Source organism: Lithobates pipiens, unplaced genomic scaffold (assembly GCF_037356315.1).
Source record: "Lithobates pipiens isolate NorthernLeopardFrog02 unplaced genomic scaffold, aLitPip1_a1.2 Scaffold_16, whole genome shotgun sequence".
NCBI lineage: Eukaryota > Metazoa > Chordata > Amphibia > Anura > Ranidae > Lithobates > Lithobates pipiens.
Genome location: NW_027507748.1, coordinates 193723969 through 193739828, shown reverse-complemented (window position 1 = coordinate 193739828; position 15860 = coordinate 193723969). Strand labels below are relative to the sequence as shown.

The window sequence follows — 15860 nt, the reverse complement described above, 5'->3', positions numbered from 1 at the left end:
AACCACACAAATACTACCACTTTTAGGCTTCAAAAGAAGATTACTTCCATACAGAAATATGTAACTGTGCTTAATGAAGGACCAAGTCCTTACACACATCACAATGAACTGTGCTTACTGAAACACCAAATCTCAGTATACACAGGACCGCTTTCAAGGCAGGGCAAAAGGGGCAGCTGCTCTGGGCCCCATCATACTTGCCAACTATCCCAGTTTAAATTCCCTTATCCCTTGAAGTTTTAGTCCCATGCCGTGTCCCGATATCTCTGTGAAAACTTCTGCTGCTGCTGCCCAGCTCTGCCCTATTGCCATGTGCAGATGACTCACCTGCAGACCCTGTGTTTACATGAAAATAACCTGCATTGATATGTAAATAGTTACAGCATTAATATGTAAATAATTGTGGAATATGGCATTGATATGTAAATAGAGGCGGCATTCATATGTACATCATGTCCCCCTGAGGTCACATCCACCATTACTTCTGCTGAATGCTGCCCACTGGGGAGGTAAAGGGGCATGCTTGAAAGTCCTGCCTACAACTGTGGTCATTAAGCCTAAAATCAGCCTGTTCTGCAAAAGTAAGCAAATTGGAGGTGGAACCCTTCTTCAAAATAGCATTTTGGTGCATGCGAATACGCAGGGAGGCAGTGAGGAGATTATGTGCTGTAATCTTTAGCAACCAATCAGTGAGCAGTAATGATGTACACTAACCTCTTGCAACCAATCAATGAGCAGCAATAATGTGCAGTAACCTCTAGCAACCAATTAGTGAGTAGTATAGATGTTCAGTAACCTCCAGTAATCAATCAGTGAGCAGTATTGATGTACAGTAATATCTAGCAACCTATCAACAAGCAGAAGTCATGTTCTGTAACCTCTAGAAAATAACAGTGAGCCATAATGTGTGCTGTAACCTCTAGCAGCTAGTCAGTGAGTGGTAATGATACACTGTAACCTCTGGCAACCAATCACAATCACTGCCTGATCTGAATCAGTAAACCGATTTTGAGTCTAGCTGCTATTTATTCTATGTCTCAAAGCATGTGGATAGCGAAATTGCGTGGAAGAGGGGGCCCAAAAAATGTTTGCCCAGGGTCCAGTCAATATTAAATAAATGTATGCTGGCCCTGAGTATACATCACAGAGAACTGTGTCTATTGAAAGACCCAGTCCCAGCATACATTGTAGTGAACTGTGCTTATTAAATGACCTAGGCCTAATATACTACAAGGTGAACTGTGCTTATTAAAAGACCCAGGCAAAGTATACATCACTCTTGCTATACATACAGCTTACTGAAAAAATCTGTCCCAATATATTTTGAAGGTGATCTGTGCTTAGTAAAAGAGCCAGCTGTACAGTATACTGTACAGTTAATTGTGATTACCGAAAGACCCAGTTCCAGTATATATCACAATAAAGGAAACTTATAAAAACATTCAGTACCAGTTTACAGTACCTCATCAATATTTCTGTCTTCAGTACATTCTGAGCAATTGATCCAAAATAAAACAAACAACAGTAGAGTCAGACTCATGTCAGAACTACCGATCTGAATACTTGTTCCAGCAGAGTGAAGAAAGTATTTAAGACATTGGAGAGAATATACTAAAACTGGAGCAGACATAAACTGGAGTAACTTTTCACAGCAACCATTCATCTCCTATCCTCAGTTTGTTCAGTTAAACTTTGAAAATTAAAGATAGTTGATTGGTTTCCATACCTACAGTATCTGCTCTAGATTCTAGTTGCTCCAGTTTTTATAAATACCCATTGGCGGACACTCCAATAGGGGCACAGGGGCACCACCCCCGCCCCCCAATCCATGCGCACGGCCCCTAATCTGCATGCATGGCGCCGAACGCATGGATTTCAGTGTTTTTTTTCTAAGCACATGATTTAAGCCTGAGGCTCTAATTGGCTTCAGAAAGGTTGGGCTCGGGGTGCAGATATTCACAATATTCACTATTGTCTTCCTGCTTCTCTTTTCTTTCCTGGCAATCAGGAAGTGGGTCTTTACCCGACTGGCTGAGAGGAGAAGCGATCACATTGGCCCGGCCGGGAACAGAAGCAAAGAGAAGCTTCTGAGGAGGAGACGCATGGGGTAGCAGCAGAAAACAAAGAGAAGCACACCGTTCCGGGCAAAATCACAGGTGAGGACCTCGGCTCACCCCCGTGGAAGACGAACAAGACAAGGAATTGGTCACACATTGGAACTCCAAATTATCTTGATGTTATCTCTATTGACAGATACAGGCAATGGTAGACCTTTCACAAGCGATAGCTTGCTTGTTCACAACCCAAGTCAATGAAGCTGCACGTCACCTGGATGGGGTAAGTGCGGGGCCTTTTGGGGGCAGATGAGTGAGCAACAGGGTGGGGGGGGGGTTGTTGGCTGAGCAACCCATTGATGGGGCGGTCGGGTGGTTTGTTTGATGCCCCCCAACAAAAATATGGAGCACCAGCTGCCACTGTAAATACCCCTCACAGACACAACACGACAGCCAGACAGCATTTTTAGAAACAAGTCAGCAATGATAGAAATAAATATATATAGTTGAGATGATTAAAAATAAAACTCACCCAAACTGACGAACAATGCACTTATTACCATATCTCCATGAAGCATTAATGATAGTTCTCATATGATGTAGCATTTTGAGCTGCTTGCAGATTTTTCCACTAGTAAGCACACGTTTGTAGTTTATTGTAAACGTTTTTCAGTTCTGTCCAGAATCACTTAAAGCTCAGCTTTTCACATGTGTATGAACAATTATAGTGATTTCCCAATTGATCAAAGTGCCAGATCTGTACTGGACAAGGGAAAAAAATCTCTTTGCACAGTCAGTTGTCTTGTGTAATATTTACCTTATCTGTGGAAATACAGATTGCTGTTTAAGCTAACTGATTAATTTTTGTCTCATAAAAATAACAGAACATTCAGCCTCCTTTTTAAATTGGTAAAGAGATTACATCAACTGCACATTAGGATTGTAGGGAGGCACTGTCACAATGACAGTGTCTTTTAAAAGTAAATCTGTATTTCAGTTAAATGTTTCAAAAGAGAAAGTGTTGCTAAGAGCAGATACTACGGGATGTCTGGTATTACTTGTACTGGCCATGAAAGCTGCATTAGAATCCCATTCTGATTTAATTTCAGTCAAAGTCTGAAATTCTCTGGCTTCAATATAAATCTAAGCTCTACCTTGTATAATCTGCCTCATCTCTACCACTTTTACTGTGACCTAACCAAGCTGTTTACATACTTGCCAGCCACTGAATGATATTTGTGGCTATTGTCTCTCAACTAAGAAATGTAAATGTTTATTGTAAGATAAAAATTCCCTGGTCTCTTGTTATTTGCTGCCAATTTAGGTTGTTTGCATACTGTCCTGATGTATGTCACTTTCTAACAAACACATACCTAATTTAGATAATCTGAATATTTTGGAATAATGTGAGATACAGGGATGAGAGGGGGTTTGGAAAATGTGGGGTTGTGGTTGTGAAGTGCTTTTTTGCCCTCTGTCTGGACACTTTATTAAACGCTTAAAGTGGAGGGCCACCCTGAAAAAAAAAATACATTAAAATTTAGAAAAAAATCAGAAAAAAAAATGAAAAAAAATGTTTTTTTTTAACTTACCAGAAATGCCTGTTGCTAGGCACATCGTCCTAATCTGCCTCTTCCTCCTCCGCAGTGATCTTCTGTCTTCTCTCTTCTGTGCGGCGTCTTCTGGGTAATGGGTCGCGCTGTGTTCTGGGAACTGTGTGTCCCAGAACACAGTGCGCCCCATTCACAAAGAGCTGCACAACTCGAAAGGCTCCACTGCCTGTTTCCCTTAGCCAAAATGGCGGCGCCGGGACCCGAGAGCCGAGGGACGGCTCAGCCTCGGGCGGCCGACATCGCGGGCGCCCTGGACAGGTAAGTGTGCTTATTAAAAGTCAGCAGCTACAGTGTTTGCAGCTGCTGACTTTTAAAAAAAAAAATTTAAAACCGGCCCTCCTCTTTAAGAAATTAATTATTAACACCTCATCAATCTGCTATCGGCCAGACGGGACTTTCCTAATTCTGAGTGGATGTGATATGATGTCCTCTCAGAAGGCTCTGTTCGCACAACTGTGCAGTAGCTCAATCTGTCACCGGCTGTGTCCAATGGACACAGCCGATGACTGATCACTAGCCTGCTGCCAATGCCATGAGATCTGTGACCAATCATAGCAGATCACATGACAATTGTAAACAATAGATGGCTTTCTTTAATACCATCCATTGTATAAAATTGTGTCACTAGCTGTGATTGTTCACAGTGATCACATGGTACAGACAGGGCCAATCACAGCCCATCTGTGTCATGTGATTAGCTTTGGCCAATCACAGCTAATCACAACAAAAGATACTGAATGAATCAGTTTTATTCAGGAAAAATGGTTTCTTATACCAATTAAACTCACTGGTATAAGTAATCATAAAGTCTTAAAAAAAAAATCCTGACCACTTCCCTAGAATAGTACAGTAAAAAAATGTTTAAATTTTTAAAAATTAATAAAAAAAAGGAAAAAGAAACTTTGGAAAAAATAAATAAATAATATATATATATATATATATATATATATATATATATATATATATATATATTTTTTTTTTTTTAAATTTTATTTTTTTTCAAAAAACTTGCCATGCCTCTTAATAAATACTTTGGACTGTGTACTTTCCAAAAATGGGTAGTTTGAGGGATATTTTTGTCTGTCCTGCCATTTTTGGGACTCAAAAAATGAGGTAGGCCGTCAGTACATAAGGATTGATAAATTGTCAAATATTCAGTATATACCATAGTTTGTGAACTATAATTTCCTACAGACTAAATGTCTATAATATATAATAAATAAAAATAATATATACTGATTTGGGTTATTTTCATCAAAGAATCATAGCAGAATACATTTTGACATAAATATATGAAGAATGGTTATTTATTTCTTAAATTTCATACCAGAAACAAAGAAAATTGGTTTTTGTTAACATTTTTGATCTTTTTTTTGTTTATTTAGCAAAAATAAAAAACCCAGTGGTACTTAAATACCAACAAAAGAAAGCTACACTTGTGTGAAAAAAATTATTAAAATATATATTCAGGTTTTATGGAATTCCAACAAAAAGTATAACAATTGGCATGTACATTGTAGGTATATTTGCAGACTGGAGGACGTCACATCTTAAATTCTTAACAACTTGCCTACCGCCCTCCACAAATATACTGCTGCAAGGCGGCTCAGCTGCGCAAACCGGTCCATGCTTGTGGTATTGTGGGGTCCGGCTGACTTGATTGCTGTACAGAGAGGCAGAACGGGGATCTGCCTATGTAAACAGGGTGGATCCCTGTTCTGACAGGGGAAAACTCAGAGATCTGCTGTTCCTAGTGATCAGGAACAGCGATCTCTGTGTTGTTCTAGTAAGCCCATCCCCCACAAAGTTAGAAAACACCCAGGGAACACAGTTAATCCCTTGATCATCCCCTAGTGTTAACTCCTTCTCTGCCAGTGTCATTTATACATTGATCAGTGCATTTTTTTTAGCACTGATCACTGTAATAATGTCACTGGTCCCCAAAAAGTGTCTCTTGGGGTCAAATGTGTCCGCTGCAGTCCTGCTGAAAATCACAGATCGCCGCCATTACTAGTAAAAACAATTTTAAAAAATTAAACGTCCCTAAATCTATCCCCTATTTTGTAGACACTATAACTTTTGCGCAAACCAATCAATATATGCTTATTGCTAATTATTTTTTACCAAAAATATGCAGCAGAATACATATTGACCTAAACTGATGAATAAATGTGTTTTTCTATATATTTATTTTTTGGATATGTATTATAGCAGAAAGTAAAAAATATAGTTTTTTTTATTTTTTATTTCAAAAATTTAATTTTTTTTGTTTATAGTGCAAAAAATAAAAACCGCAGAGGTGATCAAATACCACCAAAAGAAAGTTCTATTTGTGGGAAAAAAAGAAATACATTTTGTTTTGGTACAGCGTCACACAGTGTCACAGTAAATCACGCAGTAATGCGACGCTGTACCGAAACAAAATGTATGTCTTTTTTTCCCACAAATAGAGCTTTCTTTTGGTGGTATTTGATCACCTCTGCGGTTTTTATTTTTGGTGCTATAAACAAAAAAAAAGACACGACCGTCAGTTAAAGCGACGCAGTGCCGTATCGCAAAAAATTACCTAGTCATTAAGGGGGTAAATTCTTCAGAGGCTGAAGTGGTTAACCAAGGAAACACATCAAATGCGAAGAAATAAATGAGCTAAAACACTCTTGGGTAGGTCAGTAGGTTATTCTCATCAGAAGCCGTGAAAACCTCACATGGGTGTATGTTCCCAAAACAGTGTTTACTTGTAAGCAGTGGCTGCTGGTGCTAAATATTTTTGGCGGCGGCAAACAAACCCCCCCAGGTCCGCACTCAACCCTGTAGTGGTTACTGTGCCACAGCTTCCCCGGCTTCTTCTCCCAGCCAACCCAGTCTTCTTTAGTTTTGCCTGCTGTCTTGATTGACAAGGAGGAGAAGCTGGAAACCAATAGAAAATATTGATTCGCTAGTATCATAAGTGGGAGGGTTCAGGGCGCAGGGCACTGCCCAAGCCCAACCCTTTTCAAGCCAATTAGAGCCTCAGGCTCTACTCATGTGCTTAAAAAAAAAAGACCTAATAGAAAGGTGCCCTTTATGAACTGTCCGCCGCTTGTAAATCTCGATCAGCCTTACAAACGTAGGTGTAAAGAAAGAAAAGGTGGGAATGGGGGAATATATGGTGTATAGCATCTAAACTGGGGGAAATAGCATGGGCATGAATAATGGCCTAAATGTGGAGCAAGGTACAGGGCCTGAGGACTGGAAGTCTGAGGTCCCATATGTTCGCTCAGCCTGGTATAAAGACTCTGTGGGTGTTATGTATCTGCAGTAATGTTTCATGCCCTGTGTGTCTGCTTACCTCTGGTCTGTGTATCAGCTTAGGGACCGCGCTCTCACATCTGCATGTTTAAGTAATCTTTTCTCAGAATGGCTGCACCCAAGCCTCTAACAGGAAACACTATTTAACACTGTGCACGGCAAGCCACCCTTGCCTGAGTAATAATGTGTTTAGGCCCCCCTGTGTGTTTCTTGCCATGTGCTCTATGTTTGATTCCGTGAACCGATATTGGCTTGTTCTCCTGACTATCCCTGTCTGCTTGTTCCCCCGACCTTTGGCGTGTTCTCCTGACCATCCCTGTCTGCTTGTTACCCCGACCCTTGGCTTGTCCTTCTGACTATTCCTTGTTGCCCTGCACTGCTGTTTGCTCTTCAACCACCAGAGCCTGCCATAAGCCTCAGGGCTGCAACTTGGAGTCAGCTGCAGTGAAGTCCATCCTCACACTCAGAGGCTCTAGTGAAAACCTGCTGGCTCTTATACCCTGCGCCCTGGGGAATCTATGCTCTAGCTCCCTGTTGGATCTGTGTCGGTGCTCAGATGGAGCTCCTTTCCCAAACCACCCAGAGTTCCCTTCGCAGCACTCAGCCGAAGGGTCCACAAGCTTAGCGGTGCGCTCCTGACCCCAGCTGTGTGCATCTGGCACCTAGCCTCAGGTGACCTGACAGTGGGATTGTCTAGTGCGAAGTCCACCTAACAGGGTGGTGGAAGAAAGGAGAGAGAGAGAGAGAGAGAAAGAGAGAGAAGAAGAAGGTTGGGGAATGGGGAGACTAGGGAAAAGATTAAGGTGGAAGGAAAAGGAAGAGAGGGGGCAGGAGTTGTAGTATTAAAGTGGAAGGCAGGGGATCAGATATACCCAGTTGTGAGGACAAAACAAAGAGAAAAAAAAGGGGGGGGGGAGGAGGGGTATATAAAACTTAATAATGAAATTAATCATATTGGGCTGGTGATTCTATATCTAAGCCAAGTAAAGTTAAAAAAATCATTTACACATCCACAATATGTAATGCTTGAATATGGTGCCAGAATATGGAATTGGTCGTGCTGTCTATAAAGTTTGCACTGTTCAATAGCACCATAAACAGTTGAAGACACCTTCCATGTAATTTAAAGGATTGTTTTTTCAAAGTCTCATTAACCACTTGACCTCCGGAAGGTTTTACCCCTTTATGACCAGGGCATTTTTTGCTATTCAGCACTGTGCTACTTTAATTGGCAATCAGGTGGTCATGCAACACTGTATGCACATGACATTTATATAATATATTGGGGGAAATAGAACCTCATAAACTCTGTAACAGTTGCACCCTTTTAGTGTAGCACCTGCCAGCAGCCTCTTTAAGCTGCTTGGAAGGATGTTCTGCTGAAGACCGTTGCTCTCCCTGGCCTTGAAGGACAGCACAGAAGAAGGGGAGTCATAATGAAGGACTGTATTTGGCTACTGCTGCAACCTAGAACTGTTTGACTGTTGCTGCAGCCTAATGAAAGCCCCCCTCCTTTCGCTTTGCTGGAAGGAACTGTATTGACCACCATTTTAGCCCCACCCACCAAACAACAAAGCACAGTTTGTCTGGGACTTACGTGGAGAGTGGGGTGCCTGGATCAGTGTGTGTGCCTGAACTATAATTCATTTAGCTTGGCAATCTGTGTACAGGCAGTCCCTAAGTTACAAACATACGACTTACAAACGACTCATACTTACAAACGGAAGGAGACAACAGGAAGTGAGAGGAAATCTACCCCTAGGAATGGAGATTCACTCCTATAAGTGTTATCATGGGAAAAGGTGTCTCCACTGAAGATTATCACCAATCCTTGTTTCCTCGACAACACAACATTTTCGAAATCCAATTGTCACAGGGACAGAAAGTGAGGTGACATTTTCTGAACAGGGGCACAGACAGCAAAACAAATGTTACAGGGGTGCTAACCCTTTCTTATGCTATCCAAAAAACTCAAACATTATTTTTAGCTAGAGTTCTATTTAAAAAAAATGTACCTGTTCTGACTTACATACAAATTCAACTTAACCACTTACAGACCGGACCATTTTGCTGGTCAAAGACCAGACCACTTTTTGCGATTCGACACTGCGTCGCTTTAACTGACAATTGCACGGTCGTGCGACGTAGCTCCCAAACAAAATTGACGTCCTATTTTTCCCACAAATAGAGCTTTCTTTTGGTGGTATTTGATCACCTCTGTGGTTTTTATTTTTTGCGCTATAAACAAGAATAGAGTGACCTCTTTTAAAAAAAACGCATTATTTTTTACTTTTTGTTATAATAAATATCCCCCAAAAATATATAAAAAAACATTTTTTTCCCTCAGTTTAGGCCGATACGTATTCTTCTACATATTTTTGGTAAGAAAAAATTGCAATGAGCGATTATTGATTGCTTTGCGCAAAAGTTATAGCGTTTACAAAATAGGGATAGTTTTATGGCATTTTTATTAATAATTTTGTATTATTTTTTTTTTACTAGTAATGGCGGCGATCAGCGATTTTTATTGTGACTGTGACATTGTGGCGGACACATCGGACATTTTTGACACATTTATGGGACCATTGTCATTTATACAGTAATCACTGCTATATAAATGCAGTGATTCCTGTGTAAATGACACTGGCAGTGACACTGGCAGTGGGTGGCAGTGTAGGGGTTAAGTGACACTGGCAGTGGGTGGCAGTGTAGGGGTTAAGTGTTCCTAGGGGTGTGTTACTAACTGTGGGGGGGTTGGGCTTTAATTTAGTGAACACTGATCTCTGCTCCAATCACATGGAGCAGAGATCAGCGTCACTAGTTGCTAGGCAGAATGGAGAAATGCTGTTTACAACGACATTTCTTCATTCGGCCGCTCCGTGAGACGATCGCGGGTATGCCCGCGGCGATCGAGTCTGCGGGTCCCGCGACCGGACTCACGGGGGTCCCGACCAGCGCGGGAGCGTGCCGCCGGCGGCGCACTCCCAATGACAGGGCGGCAAATTTAAAGGGACGTACAGGTACGCTCATTTGCCTGCCCGTGCCATTCTGCCGACGTACATCGGTGTGCGCTGGTCGGCAAGTGGTTAAAGTGGTGTTGCCATCAAAAAATTAAAAAAAAAAATTAAATTCTTATAAAAAAAATTGGTAAAAAAAAGATTTTTTCTACTCACCTCTAAATACCTGTTGCTAGGGGGTCCCTCGTAGTCTGCCTTCTTCCTTGCCCGGGCTGGTGACATCACTTCCCCTCACGCCGCACAGTCACCTGGGACCTGTCACGTGTCCCAGGTGACTGCGCAGCATATAACGGCGCCCTGGGCCGCTCGTGCTTGCGCAGTGGGTGCTTGACTGTGAAGCCACAGCTGGGTGCCCACAGTACGAATGACGGCGCCGCGAGCGGAGCGGGGAATGAGGGGGGGCTTCGTTCCCCCACATCGCTGGACCCTGGGACAGGTAAGTGTTCGATTATTAAAAGTCAGCAGCTGCAGTATTTGTAGCTGCTGACTTATAATTTATTTATTTTTTGTTAGGGGGTACCCCACTTTAAGAACAACCCGGGGACTGCCTGTGCAGGGTTCAGGGGTTTAAGTGTTGGTAGGCTAGCCATAGATTATGCCATGTTTTTTCTTTTAAACACAGGTTGAAGGAAAGATAATTGCTTGATTCTGCAATCAACACAGTCAGTAATGAGGGACAGTGGGAGGTTTTCCCGCCATCAGAATACAGTGAACACTGCTGCCAGCTATCGCTGCCGGCAGTGATTGTATGGACAAAAAAAAATCCCTAACAATCTGGTTGTACTGAAATCCATCAACAGATCGATTTCAGTACAACCAGCCTTCCCTCAGGTGGATCAAAATTTTAATCTGTCTATGGTCGGCTTTATTGCATGTGCCCCGAGGTGCTAGATGTGCCAAGTTCAAGTACTGAAGCTGGTGTTCCTGGAGAGCTTCCAGTGTACTGTTGTCCCCTGATCCAGAGAAAGAAGACCATATTATGCTTTTATTGGATGCTGGCTTCAGAGGGCTGTTCTATTGACCATCCAAAATTTTAGATTTTATTGACAGGTGTTCTAATGCCTATCACTATAAAAGTTTTGACTTTAGTTATACTTTAAATTAACTAAATAAATGGATGTAATGCGTGTTCTGTAAATTCATTTATATTTTACAAACTCTACTGTGCAGGAACTGAGGTTCCATTGGAGGTCATACAGTGTTTCTCTTGATTCCAGCTACTATGTTTCTAATACCCTTCACTCAGTCCCTGAAGAGACTGCTTACGTGATATGTCATTCTTGTTCTCCGCATAAATAATGTATATAGGTTGATTTTCAGAGATAACACTGTCTGTTACTTGAACCTATGTGGCTGTAAATATTCCCTGCCCTGTGCTCATCAAAATCTATCTTTCCTATTTCAGAACTTCAGGAAAAAAACTGTGACAGATAAATAAAAAACATATTGATCAAAGTCATTGGTAAACAATTCCCACTGCTGACTAAGGCTCCATGCACACTGAAGCTCAAAAAAGCTATTTCTGGACGCCAGATTGCTGTCAGAAAACGCTGGTTGAAAAACCTGCTTTTAACAGCGTTTTATACTAGCGTTAATGAGCGTTAATGAGCGTTTTACAGCGTTAGCGTTAATGGGCGTTTTTTATAAAAATACACAGAGGACACTCCAAAAATCCCACAATGCATTGAAAAATAGAATGCCGAACACTAATGAACGAGCGTTAATGAGCGTTAATGAGCGTTAATGAGCGTTAATGAGCGTTTGTCGTTTTTTGCCGCTGAAAAACGGCACTTTGAACGCGAATTTCTGGCGTTCAGAAAAAAGCCCATAAACTCCACTGCTCATTAAAGCTGAAAAACGTCCATGTGTGCATGGACACATAGGCTAACATAGAGTGGAGTTTATGGGCTTTTACAAAAAACGCCCAAACTCCAATAAACTGCAGTTTATCAGCTTCAGTGTGCATGGAGCCTAAAAGTAAGAAAAGACAAAAAGCTGACTAGTAGTTGCTTAAAAATTAAATATAATATTAATGATTCAGTTATATTATGTAACATATCTGTCTGTCATATAGTATACTATATGTTGGCAGTCGTCACAGTGCATAAAAGCTTGTAGATATTAAATAGAAATTTGAGTAAGGAACAATTTGAGATGAAGAAAAAGTCATAGATCGGATGTTATTTTCTAAATAATAGTGTTGTTGTATTTTTTTGGTTAAGAGTTAAAATATAGGGGCTTGTTTAAAATTCATACATACTGGTGCATCTCATAAAATTAGAATATCATCAAAAAGTTAATTAATTTCAGTAATTCAATTTAAAAAGTGAAACATATATATTTTATTGAGTGATATATCTTAAGCATTTCTTTCTTTTAATTTTAATGATTATGGCTTAGGCCGCGTACACACGCGCGGACTGTTCACCCAACCTTGTTCGGCAAACAGTTTGTCAAACAGTCCGCTCAAAATTTGCATGAGCGGACTTGCCCACACACGAGCGGACTGTTTGACGAACAAGGTTGGGCAAACAGTTCGCTCAACTTTTGAAATGAACGGACTCGCCCACGTAAGGAGGAGGCAAATCCGCCCATTTCGAGCGCGTGTACAGGTAGGCGGGGCCCGCGAAGGAGACGTCGCGGGCTCCGCCGCCTGGAATGGGCTTAAAGGGGAACCCCAACGCCGAAAAAAATCGGCGTGGGGGTTCCCCCAAAGTCCACACCAGACCCTTGTCCGAGCACGCTACCCGGCCGGCCAGGAAAGGGGGGCGAGCGAGCGCGCCCCCCCTCCTGAGCCGTACCAGGCCGCGTGCCCTCAACATGGGGGGTGCCTTGGGGAAGGGGGGGGCCGCGCGGCCCCCCCACCCCAAAGCACCTTGTCCCCATGTTGATGAGGACAAGGGCCTCTTCCCGACAACCCTGGCCGTTGGTTGTCGGGGTCTGCGGGCGGGGGGCTTATCGGAATCCGGGAGCCCCCTTTAAGAAGGGGGCCCCCGGATACCGGCCCCCCACCCTATGTGAATGAGTATGGGGTACAATGTACCCCTACCCATTCACCTGTGAAATAAAGTACAAATAAAAACACAACACAGGGGGAAAAAATATTTTATTGCACAGCCGGGGGTCTTCCGTCTTCGGGGGTCTTCTCGCCGGACTCCTCCGCTATGTGTGTGTAGCTCTTTTGCCAGCGGAGGAGTCCGGCTTTCTTCCTCCCCGCCGCCGGCCTCTTCTCCCGACTTCGGGGGTCTTGTCCCCCTCTTCGGTTCTTCTGCCGGGCCACCGCGCCTGGTCCGGTGGCCCGGTCTTCTGTCGCCGTCTTCCGTTCTTCTGTCGCCGCCTTCGGTTCTTCTGCCGGGCCACCGCGCCTTCTTGTAGCTCTTTTACAGGCGGTGGCCCGGTCTTCTGTCGCCGTCGCCGCCTTCCGTTCGTGTTCTTCTTCTTGTTCTTCTTGTTCTTCTCCAGGCGATGTTGACACGTCGCTCCCTCCGGCCGGAATGCCAGAGCCGCCCTGCGCTGTGACTTATATAGTGACAATGGGGCGGGGTCACATGGTATATGTCACATGGGTTGATGTCACATGGTGACCCCGCCCCCTTACGATGTCATAGTCCCCATGTGACATCAACCCATGTGACATATACCATGTGACCCCGCCCCATTGTCACTATATAAGTGACCGCACAGCGCGTCCCCGGCATTCCGGCCGGAGAGCTCGTCGAGTCAACATCTCCAGGAGAAGAACAAGAAGAACAAGAAGAAGAACACGAACGGAAGGCGGCGACGGCGACAGAAGACCGGGCCACCGCCTGTAAAAGAGCTACAAGAAGGCGCGGTGGCCCGGCAGAAGAACCGAAGGCGGCGACAGAAGAACGGAAGACGGCGACAGAAGACCGGGCCACCGGACCAGGCGCGGTGGCCCGGCAGAAGAACCGAAGAGGGGGACAAGACCCCCGAAGTCGGGAGAAGAGGCCGGCGGCGGGGAGGAAGAAAGCCGGACTCCTCCGCTGGCAAAAGAGCTACACACACATAGCGGAGGAGTCCGGCGAGAAGACCCCCGAAGACGGAAGACCCCCGGCTGTGCAATAAAATATTTTTTCCCCCTGTGTTGTGTTTTTATTTGTACTTTATTTCACAGGTGAATGGGTAGGGGTACATTGTACCCCATACTCATTCACATAGGGTGGGGGGCCGGTATCCGGGGGCCCCCTTCTTAAAGGGGGCTCCCGGATTCCGATAAGCCCCCCGCCCGCAGACCCCGACAACCAACGGCCAGGGTTGTCGGGAAGAGGCCCTTGTCCTCATCAACATGGGGACAAGGTGCTTTGGGGTGGGGGGGCCGCGCGGCCCCCCCCTTCCCCAAGGCACCCCCCATGTTGAGGGCACGCGGCCTGGTACGGCTCAGGAGGGGGGGCGCGCTCGCTCGCCCCCCTTTCCTGGCCGGCCGGGTAGCGTGCTCGGACAAGGGTCTGGTGTGGACTTGGGGGGAACCCCCACGCCGATTTTTTTCGGCGTTGGGGTTCCCCTTTAAGCCCATTCCAGGCGGCGGAGCCCGCGACGTCTCCTTCGCGGGCCCCGCCTACCTGTACACGCGCTCGAAATGGGCGGACTTTCCGAGCGGGAACAGTCCGCTCATTTCGAAAGTACAGCGGACAAGCCCACACACGGGCGGACTGTTCGCTCAAACACAGTTTCAGCGGACAGTTTTTCGGAATTTCCGAAAGACATTGTCCGTCCAACTGTCTGCTGAAACTGTCCGCTGAAAGCCCACACACGAGCGGACTGTCCGCCCAAACACTGTTCAGCGGACAAGGTTGGGCGAACAGTCCGCCCGTGTGTACGCGGCCTCACAGCTAGCGAAAACCCAAAATTCAGAAAAACTGAAAATTCCCTATCAAATACTTGTCATTTTCCTTCCTGCCATGGAGTCCATCAGGAAAGGAAAATTAGGATAAGTATTTCACAGGAAATTTTCAGTTTTCCTGACAGACTCCATGGCAGCATACATGGTGGGCAGATTGCTGAACAAATAAAAATTTAATTAGCATCGCCAACCGACAGTACTTGTAAGCCAAAAGTAACAGAAGATAAATCAGCTGTTTTAACACAGTAATGGGACATAAGTGTGTTGATCGAAGACCAAGAGGCAGCTATGCAGATCACTTTGGGGGCAACACGTCGCGAGGCCGCCCTTGATGTTAAGACACTTCTGGTTGAATGTGCTGTCACCGCCTCTGGAGGCGCCAAGCCCTTCACTTTGTAGGCCCATTGGATAGACTGTACAATCCAAGCAGCGATGGATCTGATCGAGGCATGCAACCCCTTGTTCTGCGGAAGAAGACAAAGAGATACTTGAACTGTCAAAAGGGAGCCATGGCCTTCAGGTATTATCTCAAGGTATCCCCCACATCGAGGGGATGCACCTCCAAGCTTTCAGCTAATCTAAAGGTGGGAAGCATGATTTCCTGATTCTCATGGAAGATTGAGGTAACTTTGGGGTTAGCCCCCAGCATTGGAATTAGCAACATTCTGTCTGGGGAAAAAGGTTAGGAAAGGCTCTTTTGAACCCAAGGCTTTCGGATATTCTCTTAGCTGATGCGCTGGCTAGCAAAAAGGTAGCTTTGAAAACAAGTTCCTTGATCAAGAGTGGCTTGTCAAGCTGTGAGAAGAAATCAAGGACTTCCTGTGGGGCCTAAGTCTGACTGCCCTTTTGAATTGACAAACAATTGCCTGCCTGGCCCATGGCCCTCCAGTGAAAGCAGAAATAGCCGATACCTGTCATGGCTAGCCCAACTGCAGGAATCCTAGGACATCCTGGACCGCTGGGGCACTACATGGGTTGGCTCTGGAAGACATATGGTTTTTAAATTTTGCCCATATCTGCTCATAGG

The 15860-nt window shown here is 44.4% G+C and overlaps 1 protein-coding gene and 1 long non-coding RNA gene across 2 annotated transcripts in view; one reads left to right on the top strand and one right to left on the bottom strand.

Annotated features, from left to right (window-relative positions):
• The window catches only part of OTC (ornithine transcarbamylase), a 139605-nt gene extending 136789 nt beyond the window's left edge, over window positions 1–2816 (bottom strand). The window contains exon 1 of the mRNA XM_077480865.1: window positions 2587–2816. Within this exon, the coding sequence (XP_077336991.1) occupies window positions 2587–2660 (74 nt within the window). The 5' untranslated portion in view covers window positions 2661–2816. The remainder of the gene's footprint in view (window positions 1–2586) is intronic.
• Window positions 1986–15860, top strand: part of LOC143982284 (uncharacterized) — a 33282-nt gene continuing 19407 nt past the window's right edge. Inside the window, exons 1-2 of the long non-coding RNA XR_013274426.1 lie at window positions 1986–2156; window positions 2254–2337. This is a non-coding gene — a long non-coding RNA (uncharacterized LOC143982284). The remainder of the gene's footprint in view (window positions 2157–2253; window positions 2338–15860) is intronic.